This window comes from Entelurus aequoreus, linkage group LG04 (genome assembly GCF_033978785.1).
Source record: "Entelurus aequoreus isolate RoL-2023_Sb linkage group LG04, RoL_Eaeq_v1.1, whole genome shotgun sequence".
NCBI classification, from domain to species: Eukaryota; Metazoa; Chordata; class Actinopteri; order Syngnathiformes; family Syngnathidae; genus Entelurus; species Entelurus aequoreus.
In genome coordinates this window covers 38351490-38363324 of record NC_084734.1, presented here as the reverse complement: position 1 = coordinate 38363324, position 11835 = coordinate 38351490, and the positions used below count along the sequence as shown (strand labels likewise).

The 11835-nt window shown below is 39.6% G+C and overlaps 1 protein-coding gene across 1 annotated transcript; it reads left to right on the top strand.

The window, feature by feature from the left end:
* The first annotated feature begins 863 nt into the window (after positions 1–863).
* LOC133647834 (12-(S)-hydroxy-5,8,10,14-eicosatetraenoic acid receptor-like) lies at positions 864–5075 on the top strand. The gene is made up of 2 exons (XM_062043545.1): positions 864–1753; positions 3651–5075. Exons 1-2 carry the CDS (start codon positions 1211–1213, stop codon positions 4110–4112), a joined length of 1005 nt encoding a protein of 334 aa, XP_061899529.1. The 5' UTR covers positions 864–1210; the 3' UTR covers positions 4113–5075.
* Positions 5076–11835: the final 6760 nt, after the last annotated feature.

Below are 11835 nucleotides of genomic sequence, written 5' to 3'. Positions count from 1 at the left end.
AATTCTGTGTGGCAGCAGGACATATGACAAACGTTAAACACATATCAAGTATGGATAAATCAGCACTCCATAAAAATGCAATTTGTCACTGCAGGTCAGACAGTAGCTAGCAGGCTAGCAACTTTTATGACCATCTCAACACTCCTTAATCGCCTACCCAGTGAGACAAATAAAGCATTGTCTGAGCCGGGAGGGGTCAAAGATCAACTAAAAGGAAAACAGAGTGGGAGACAAAGACGGACAAAGTTCAAGTTTAAGTAGAGATTATTGACACAAGGCTCAAAGCTACACAGGCTGTTTAGTCCGAGTGGCAATAAGTTAGGAGTGCGACTGATGGTCAAGGCTGGTGTGACTCTTGCACGTCTGACTATAGAAAATCTGGGATTCAATGAGTTGTCCGGACTTGTCGGAGGCATGCTTGCTGAGGTCGAAGCCTCTCTCCTCCTCCTTCTCTTCCCTGAGGAACGCCACATTCCATGCAAGTTCCTTGGCTTCTCTTTACATAGTAGCTAACACTGGCAGCAACATCATTCATCACGTCCATCAATTCCCAAGGACCCGCCGCTAGACTGGAAATATCCCCCTGTGGCGTCGGTAGCATGAGCAGAGTGAGTGACACTTATAGCGGGCTTTTGCTGGGGGTTTAGGGGGACGACACTGGGAAGCTGTCACCCATGAGAAACTATGTCAGTTACATGCTAACTTGTGGGAGTTACCAACCCTAGGAATAGCTAGACAGTTCTCACACTTGGTGCCAAGAAATTGCAACATGTCTCATATGTCTGTCCATCATGAACAAAATCAGAAGTAGAATCATAGACTTTCATAAGAACATTCATGCTAATGTTGAGCCACTCAACTGCAGGCTGTAAGCTCCACTGGTTCCAGTGACTCATCTCCTCGGGCTATAAAGGAGGAGCTTTGACTTGGAGGCTGAACAGCATAATATAGAACCTGTTATTCCGTCTCCCGGTCAATCACTTCCAGAGCTGGACCTTGTTGACTTGAACGAAACCACAGCAACCAGGAGCCACTCGCCAGGACCAACTGAAGACGTGAAAAGCGAAAAGAAACTTTGGAGTGAATTACAGTGAAGAAACTGGTTGGGCGGGATTGGGAGGTTGTGAGATAAGGACTCTTGCTGCAGCTTGTTGGCTTCACGTGTGAGTTGGTTTGCTTGTTGACTTGAGTAAAACTCCAGGCCGTACAAATGGCAAACGGCTCGATTTACCAGCTCATCGAGGACTGCGAGGCCACAAACAAGGCGCTCTACAAGTTCTACGCAGCGGTCATGATTGTCATTTTTATCTTGGCTCTACCGCTCAATGTGTCTGTCCTGCATCTCTTCATTTTCAAAATGAAGTTCTGGAAGTCCAACACCAACAACATCTTCCTCTTCAACCTGGTGCTGGCCGACATCCTGCTGCTGTTCTGTCTTCCCATCAAGGCGCACAACTTCATCCAGGGTGAACGTAGGAGCGGCAACGACGCCGTGTGCAAAGCCATGCTCTTTATGTTGTTCCTCAACCGAGGAGCCAGCATCGCCTTCCTCACAGTCACCTCCATCGACCGCTACTTTAATGTGGTGCATCCGGGCCGCAAGAACCTGCTGAAGGCTCTCAAGAAGTCACCGCACATCTCGATCTTCATATGGCTGCTCCTCCTGCCCCTCACCATTCCTACCATGCTCAAAAACTTTGACTGCTGCAACAGCCACAAGAGTGATGGAAACAAGGAGGACACCTTGATCAAGGTATTGGACCTCTACTTGTGTCTCACCATACATCAGAGCTATATACATCTATATTAGTACATTATTATGCTATTTTTAGCCAAAGTCATAAAACAACTAGGTACTCATTAGAAGAAAAAGGTTAGCATGTTCTCCCAGCGCAAACTTTCTTCTATATTCCAAAAGCATGCATGCATTCCTCACTCGAGAGCAAGGGTCTTAAACTCAATTTACCTGGGGGCCGCTGGAGGTAAAGTCTAGGTGACACCGGGCCGCTGAAGTATTCACTTCAGAATCATGTTTTAATTGCGGGACTACATTTTTTAACTACTTCTTTCAGCAGCCATAGCCACCCTGAACTATGGTAGGCCTTAAGTCAATATAAATGTCAAATTCAATGTAATTTTTATTTTAATTTTATTTCGACACTGTTGAGTTGCTCGGGAGATAGTCAAAAACACTTTAGCTTGTTTATAAGTTGCTCGTTGAGTTGCGCGTTGCGTGTTTGTTGTGCTGTAATTTGCAATAACATATATATCCCCCGCGACCCTGAAAGGGACAAGCGGTAGAAACGGATGGATGGATGGATGGATATTAAACTGTTAGGTCACAATTACACTATGAAGTTAGGTTGAGGGCCACAAAATATGAGTCAGCGGACCGCAAATGGCCCACAGGCCGCCAGTTTGAGACCACTGCTCTTTAATAAGACATGAAAATGTAGTTCAGTGCTAAATATATGCTTGAGGCTGTCGTTCATGTTTACTAACATAGTACCTTAGGTTGGTTGAAGACCAATTAATCACCAGTATTTACAAAGAGGTACATTAAGTACCAAAGTCTAAATTGTCATCAGTCTTTTAAAAAATATATATGGGTTTGTCAAAGACTCGATGTCTAGATGTTTGCAAAAATGGAATTTAGGTTTGTAGAAAACCTTAATTAATCTTATTTGATGTTTACACAAATGTAATTTCAATTCCCTGAAGTTGTTAAATGACTGTGTTCGTAGGTTCACAGACGATTCCAAATTGTCTTTGATGTTTACAAAAACGTATGTTATTTATGTTGAAAGCGTTTGCAAGAGTTTCTTTGAAGAGATTCTCCATAAATCAGGGGTGTCCACACTTTTTTTCCTGCAAGTGGTGGTACATTGGTGCATTTTGTACAAAAAAAAACACTCAAACGTAGAACAATATCTGCTAGAGAAGGGCTCTCCAACCAAACCAAACCAAACCAAACCAGGTTAAAGTAGCTGGTGAGCTACTTTAACCTCACCAAAGGGTCAAATAATATTTGCTTGAAGTCTTATTTTCATGACCATTCATTTCAGATATATTTAGTAAAAAAAATACCTCTAAATAACATAAAGACAATGGTCGATCGCACTGTTTGAATGGTGATCTGTTCTCTAATTGAAGTACAATTTAAATGTACTTATGTACACAAAATATGTTTGTCTGTGAAAGTAGCTTGAATAGTGGTACACAAAAACAAACTGCAAAAGAAAAAAAATGCATACTGAAATATAACATGCAGATAAACAAAAAATTGTTATGGATACCAACATTTATTAAAGATCTGGCAAAACAAGCTTATTGTCTTCGTTTAGCTTAAAATAGGCAATGAAAACAAAAAATTAGTAGATCTTGAACATTTTTATATCGCAAAAGAAGCTCTCAAAAGAAAAGAGGTTGGAGACCACTGTGCTCGAGTAAAGGTGAGCTGAAGCAAAGCAAGTACTAATCGGCCCCAACATGAGCTATTTTAGCATAGCCCTGCACAGCATCACTGCTCAAACATGTTGACCACCTGGAGTGTATCAGTGACAGCACACACACATGCCAGGGCTGCTAACACAATCAACACAACTCAGTCAATGCCCACAAGTACACAAACTCTTCTGTCTTTTTGCTAGGATGTGGTGGACAGTTTGCGAGAAGTGGTCTTCTTCACGCAGATCATCATCCCCTTCATCATCCTGGTCTACTGCACCGTGCACATCGTCAACCGGCTCAGGAAGAAGACCGTTGGGGACAAGACCAAGCTGAGGAGAGCCGTCTTCTTGGTCACCTCGGTCATGGTGGTCTTCTCGCTCTGCTTCTTGCCCTGCACCATCTCCAGGGTGGTCCTGCTGGTGGCTCGGGTGCAGGAGTGGCAGGAATCCTACCAGGACAAAGCGGCCGTGGCCTTTGACGGGCTCATGGTGCTGTCCTACATGGACTGCCTGCTGGACCCGCTCGTCTACTGCTTCTGCAGCACCAAGTTCAAGGCGCTCTATATCTCTAATTATTTCCCCTGTTTTAACAAAGACGGTCCTATTTCTGTGGACAGCTCCTCGGGCAACACTTCACATCCCAAACGCAACAACGTCATCTAAGGGTCAACCAGGCACCGGGAGTAGACGAGATGGATCCAAAGCCCCATCATTAGGACTTGACTTGTTCAAAGGGACTCCGTGAAGAGTTGGTTAGTTACTGTAGCATCATAGCAAAAAACACCTTTGTAGAGGGCCAATAAAGAATATCCTTACTTTTGGTGCTGATCCATAAAAAGGTGCAGATTATGGCCTTTTTTAATGCACATTAAAGCCACCAACAGGACTGGAATGGGACAGTATCGTGGGGCGTCATGATTTTCGATTGAACAAATCAGAAAGACATGTCTAAGGTAGTTCTGCTTTTGTTTTAAATGCAAAGGAAGGCGTTACATTTTTGGTTTGATGTCTTTCCCAACAGAACCAAACACATTTTGAACAATGGACAGATTGTGTTTTGGTCCAATACCTCACCGACCAGCATCAAACATGTGGAGCCACTTGGAACTTTAATGCTCTCTTTCCTGCAAGACACTTGGTGACTGAATTAAAAAGGCTTTTTCCTCTTCTGCTTGTATGAAGCCTTAATGCAGGGGTGTCCAAACTGGACATTGTTTTCTTATTTACTATGCAGAAACCAATACAAAGTACTTAAAACACAAACAAAAAAGCCTACAACTCAGCTTTGTAAAATCTCAACCTTTTTACATATACATTTTTTGTGTAGTCCTTATCCCGCTTTAAAATGTTTTAATGCTGGCCATGTGTAATGTGTTCTTTAGAATAAAACTAAGCTGCAGGACAAACTTTGGACACCCCTGCCTTAATGTCCTTTTTGTAAATAAATGAAGATGTGTCAAAACAAAAACAATGTCACAGGTATCTCCTGTAGGCTTTGTGTCTTTCAAGCTGTTTAGTGTTTGATTGGACCGCTACTCGTAAGATCAGCCACATCCTGATTGAGCTACCCGAGAGACTTAAATATTAGACACAGTTGTCAGTGTAATTTAGTACAGCTGTACAAAGCAAAAACATAAACATATTAGTAAATAATGCCTCTCTGACAGCGTCAATCAGAAGTCACCGCTGCCATCTTTTTGCAACAGCGTCTTGTGTGCTTATTGAAGTGACCATTACAGTAACAGGGAAATAATGAAATATCTGCTCCTGTGTGTGACACACATCACGAAATAGATGAAAATCCAATATGACTTCACATGTTGTGTAACAATTAAAAGGTCCCAATGGGAAGCAGCTTATTCATATCACTTTGTCACTCTGGGATATTTTTCCATGACTCAGGGAGGATCATCTACTTTTTCATAACTGTAATACATGAACTGGAAAATAACTACAAAAAAAAAAATTTACGTAATAAGTTTGACTGCAAAAGGGTAGTAATGATGGTTATAGACAACACAACATTTATGAAATCGCAGACATTGAAATTCAGCAATGTGGTACATTAATAAAAAAAAGCTAAAATCGTACATAAAGCAAACAACCTGCTACACAATAATGTATAACTATGGGAAGTTTTTTCCACTAGAGAGGAAATACGACCTATTGGAAATGTTTTTTTAGTATGTACACACACATTTTTGAAATAAGCTAAATTATTACATAACTTAATTATTTAAAATTGTTATTTTTTTATTTTCTTAAGTAAACACAACAATGTGTTCAATGTTACATTTCAATTGCTGATAAAAATATAGATAAGATTTGAATGAAACTTGATTTTTGAAACTAATTGTTCAAATTCAGCCCATTACGCAAAACTGGTTATTTTTAAGATGTCATAATGTTTGTGTGGATTAATGGCAAAATCCCTTAAAAGGAGGAGCGCATCATAAAATTAAATTAATTTAGCGGTAACAACATAAGATGAGCACAAATTTAAAAAAAAATCAGCCAGTAATCAGAGAAAAACCGGAAGACGTTGAACCTTTGACCTGAAGCAGTCACCTGGATGATGTCACATGACACGTTTCATGATGTCATCCAGACGATGAGCGTGTGTGTCTGCTACTGGCTGCGTGTCTAAAAATAGAGTAGACACATTTGATTCAGTGGTGTGTCATCACTTCTCATGCTGGAAGGTGTGTGAGTGTGTGCAGTGTGTAAGAACTTAGAAGCATGCATCACAACATATTGACTGCAAATCGAAACAAGAGCATTTCTCATTATGGAAAACTAGTAAGGAAGCGCAGTATAGGTCACATTAATTGTATTAGGTAAAAACAACATAGCATGAAAGAGTATGCAGTACATGTCATTTTTTTTTGTTCCTGGAAATGCCCATATCTGCTGTACAGATTTACTTTACAAAAGAGAAGTGTAGGGTTTTTCTCTCGTTACCTTATTTGTATTTGACTTTATCAAACGTTTGGATATATTTAGTGTTTGCCGCAGCCGGACTGGAGTATGAGGGGACAGAAAGAAGAAGAAAAAAGAAGACAGCAGAGGAAATTCTACAGACAAAGAGAGACAACAGCAAAAAAAAAACTAAAATACAACAACAGAACTAAATCAGCAAATACGATATGTACAAATTAACAAATATGATACCAGCAATTATGAAAAAAAAGCAAATCAGTGACGTACTTAGTAATAACACATCTGCAATCTGAAGAAGTTCTCAGACGATTCCTCAGTGGTGGGATGTGTGTCTAAGAGGAGTGAGCAGGAATACAGAGGAGTCATCTCAGGCTTCGTCAACTGGTGTGCACGTAATCACTTGCACCTGAACACCAGTGAGACAACAGAGCTTGTGATAGAAATAGTGGACTCATTTAAATACCTGTGTGTTCACCTCAACAATAAACTAGACTCACAATGTCAACGCTGTGTACAAGAAGGCAAAGTCGCCGACACCTCTTGAAGAGACTGGGGGTCACTGCTGAACACTTTTTATGACACTGTTGTGGCTTCTGCTGTGTTCTACGCCGTCGTTTGCTGGGGTGGGGGCAGCACGATCTGTGACAGGAACAGACTGGAATAAGCTGATTAAGAGAGCTGACTCCGTCCGTCCTAGGAGGCCCACTAGACAGCGTTGAGGAAGTGGCTGACAGAAAAATGCCAACCAAGTTGAAATCCATAATGTCCAATCCCTCTCACCCCATGCACGGCACTGTGAGGCCATGAGTTGACATGAGTAGCTCCTTCAGCATTAGACTGTTACATCCTCAGTGCAAGAAGAAGCGCTACCACAGGTCCTTTCTGCCCACAGCCATATGACTTTACAAAGCGCTTATGTGATTACTGTGTTTTTTTTCTTGGTGTGCAATACGGATGTTAGTGTGTTTTGTTTTATTATATCTTTTATCTATACATATTAGTGTGCAAAATGTATTACCATTTTTTTGTTTTTCATTTACGTTTTACTTCTGTTACTGTATTTAAAACCTGCACTGCAACACCGTAATTACCCCATTCTGAGATAAATTAAAGTCTATGAACATTATTGTACTACAATTGAAACGATATGATAATAATAACAATATTTATCGCTAAAGTCAACATGACGATCACTTAAAATGCAACATACATGTAATGAATAATTGGATTACAAAAGAAAGTGTAATGACCTGTCCCTGCAGGTCATATCTGGTGTTGTGTTAGTTATAGTTTTCCTAGGTTTAATGTATATTTATGTTGCCAGTGCTTCTATTCCTTCCTTGTTTATTTTCTTGTTGCTAGGAGCGCTACACTTTACACACTGTTCATTGTTAAGTGTCCCCATCTGTTGCTAATATTAATTACGCTCCCTTTATATCCCCATATTACTCGGAGCAGATCCAATGTTCGTCATTGACGACTGTTACAATTTCTGTTCTCCTTATGTGACGATTGGTATTTCAGGTTTGTTGGTTTTCTCTAAACTTGTTCACCATTGGCGACTGTTTTGTTGTTCACGCTATGCTACGATAGTTCTTCAATCCTAGATTTATGCTTGGCTGAAGACAAGACACGGGAGAAGCAGGAGACGACCAGCTCTCAAACAAGCAAGAGACCACACCCTACGCAAGCAGAAAGAAGACGGGGGCTTCGAGACTTCCCGCAGCCGGAAGGGAAAACTCCCTGGCCCCATCAGCGCACGGGCCCCAACAGGCCCAACCCCCCACTATATATATATATATATATATATATATATATATATATATATATATATATATATATATATACAGTATATATATATATATATATATATATATATATATATATATATATATATATATATATATATATATATATATATATATATATATATATATATACTACCGTTCAAAAGTTTGGGGTCACATTGAAATGTCCTTATTTTTTAAGGAAAAGCACTGTACTTTTCAATGAAGATAACTTTAAACCAGTCTTAACTTTAAAGAAATACACTCTATACATTGCTAATGTGGTAAATGACTATTCTAGCTGCAAATGTCTGGTTTTTGGTGCAATATCTACATAGGTGTATAGAGGCCCATTTCCAGCAACTATCACTCCAATGTTCTAATGGTACAATGTGTTTGCTCATTGGCTCAGAAGGCTAATTGATGATTAGAAAACTCTTGTGCAATCATGTTCACACATCTGAAAACAGTTTAGCTCGTTACAGAAGCTACAAAACTGATCTTCCTTTGAGCAGATTGAGTTTCTGGAGCATCACATTTGTGGGGTCAATTAAACGCTCAAAATGGCCAGAAAAAGAGAACTTTCATCTGAAACTCGAGAGTCTATTCTTGTTCTTAGAAATGAAGGCTATTCCACAAAATTGTTTGGGTGACCCCAAACTTTTGAACGGTAGTGTATATATATATATATATATATATATATTATATATATATATATATATATATATATATATACTGTATGTATACATAGGGCTGTCAAGTGATTAATTTTTTTTATCACATTAAACACATTCTTGAACCGTGATTAATCATGATTGATCACAGGTTATTATTTGCTTGCATAGAAACCAATTGCTTCATAGAATACCCCAATATTTAGATATGTAGTAGAATTTCTGACCTTTGACCTATATTGCATGTCTATCAAGAATGTACGCTCATTTAATTTCTCTTCTTTTCTGTGCCAGTGGGACAAAGGTGAATATGGAGTTGTGCCAACCTGTCTACAGAATGTTTAGAATTTCCAAATATGACTAAGAGATACAAGGTTGTTTTGGAACAGACAAAAACAAAACAAAACAATCATGACGCATTAAATAACAAACAATGACGCACAAGAGACATAAAAAATGGCATAAGACCGGAACTCGACAGTGATTTTGGCTTGTGTGTGTCTTGTTTACTCCGGAGTAACATGTGGTCTGTCTGCACGGCCAACTTAATTCAACCTGCACTTCTGATAATGGGTAAATAAATTTGTTGTACTAAACTACTTTTGTTGCCTGTTTAAGCTTCGGACAATCCACTACACAAATTGGCGTCACGAACAGGATGGTTTAGAAGCTACAGGTCGACAGCCGCTCCCGCTCTCTCTGTCAGGCAGACAGTGTGCTGCACGCGCGCATCACAAGGTAAGCAGTTTGCTTTAAAGTGTAAACATTTTTTGCCTGGAGAGAGCCGGATCGATAAGACTAATTGCTGAATCTATTTTTGATAAAAGATAGGTTTAGTCAGGTACTCCAAAAACAACCTGGAATGGGGTAAATTATGGTTGGATTGAGTTGTTTTATATGTGATCATTTGTCTGTGTGTTTGTTGAAAACTTGTGATTTCTTGTTTTTAACATAAGGGGATTGTTATTAGAATTTTGGTGGTTTGGAGTGTAGAAGCACAGACGATGTGAGACGAAAAATTTCTTTTAACCTCTTCATCCTCTGTCGTTGCTGGCAGAGGATGCTTCTTTCTGCAAGTGCATCAGAATTAGCCAGAGTTGGACAAAGATAAATTTAAGGCAAGGTTTGCTAACTGGTGTGACATTTGGCCCATATAAAATTGATACGTCTGTGAAAGTGCGAGACACCTGTCTATGTGGAAACTGCAGCAGTCCCTAGTCCTTGTGACTCAGCGTGTAAAAAAGCCTCATATTAGGTGACCATTCAGTGACTCCGGTAAAGGAGATCAACTGAGCCAAGTTGTCACGAATCTGTTTAATGGCTGCAGAATAGACAGGTGGCGTCTCGGGCTCCATATGGTAGAGCTTTGGTGAAACTTGGTGAAACTATGGGACTGACCAGACACGATGTCTGTAGGATTGCTGGGTGATTCCTGGTGGTCCTATGGCGCCTTAGAGGCCAGTGATCCGTGTTGGTCAGTTTGATAACGCAGATGCTGCTCCAATGAAACGGGTTAATCGCCGTTGTATGAGCAATGATGGAACCTAGTTTTTGTGATATGAGACGGCCGATTCCACAAAAGCATGCGTGCATTAGTTGTTTATATTTGTCCGGACAATGGGGTGGTATTGTAATTTAACAATGTGTGTGTATAATGATGAATGCTGAAATATGTGTGTATTGCGTGAGTCAGTTTATGTTGGTACATTTAGATATATGCGTAATTTAATAACTTTTGTGTAGCACCTGGTTTCTTATCTGGTTTAATTCCCCCCTTCCTTTCCCCCCCCCCCCCCTCTCGCAACCTCCCTTCACGCTTTTTCTCACAGCCCCGCTATCTGTAAAAGTTGGGAAATTGTCCAAAATGTGTGTGCGTGTGAGAAAATAGACAAAGTTATGTACAGAAAACACATGGGTGAATGATCCATCCATATAATTATTTTCTCCCGCTTATCAAGAGGTTGGATCGCGGAGGCAGCAGCCTAAGCAGGGAAGCTCCCCCTCTTTGGCGCTGCGAGCGAATTCCAGTCATTTGAATTTGTTTTTAACTATACTGGTGATTGTGACTGTGTGATATTACAGTTGTTTTACACACTGAGATTTTGAGTACGGGAAAAAAGGCTCTTGCTCGCTGGTAAATTCTCTGTGTGTGAGTGACTGTGTGACGCATATAAAAAAAAAAAAAAAAGGGAGTCTCAGCTGGGAGACATTTTGAGATAAGAGTGTGTCAGAAGTGGCGAGGCTGTGTGATTGACAGCTGCGTGAGGCATGGGCCGAAGAGGTGTGACACTGTTAGCATAGCATTGAGCTAGGTTAGCATTGAGCTAGGATAGCATTGAGCTAGGTTAGCATTGAGTTAGCATAGCATTGGATTAGTTTAGCATTGAGCTAGGTTTAAAGAATAAATAAATAAATAAATAAAAAACTATATATATATATATATATAGTGGACAGGTGTACTCAATCTGAAGAGAAGGCTGACAGGTTGGTTTTGATAATAGGAAAAATAAAATATACTGTATATGAATAAATAAACATTTAAATATCAATACATACATTTGGACTGGGACATTGAAGCATTGTTAAATTCATTAGTCATTAATTATGTGTGTAATATACTGTATTGAACAGCCTTGCTGCTTATCTGATCCATCCAGTTCCTGTGTGGAAGTTGAGACAAACACACGCACATCATAGAGTAGGACACATTGTAACTTTGAATTAATAGGTATACAACAAATAAATTAATAATATTGAATTTAAATTTGATAAAGAAAAATTGATTATACATTGACAAATTTTAATTTTTTTAGGAATAAACACACAATAAAATAAAAGTTAAATTTATATTCTAAAACATCTAAGGGTATCTGTGCAAACTGTGAAACATGTAGTCTGAAGAAGTACAGATAAGAGTCGCCAACACTCAGCGCCATTGTCAAAACAAAACGTAGAGAAGCGTTAAACAAATTCTAATCAGAAGGA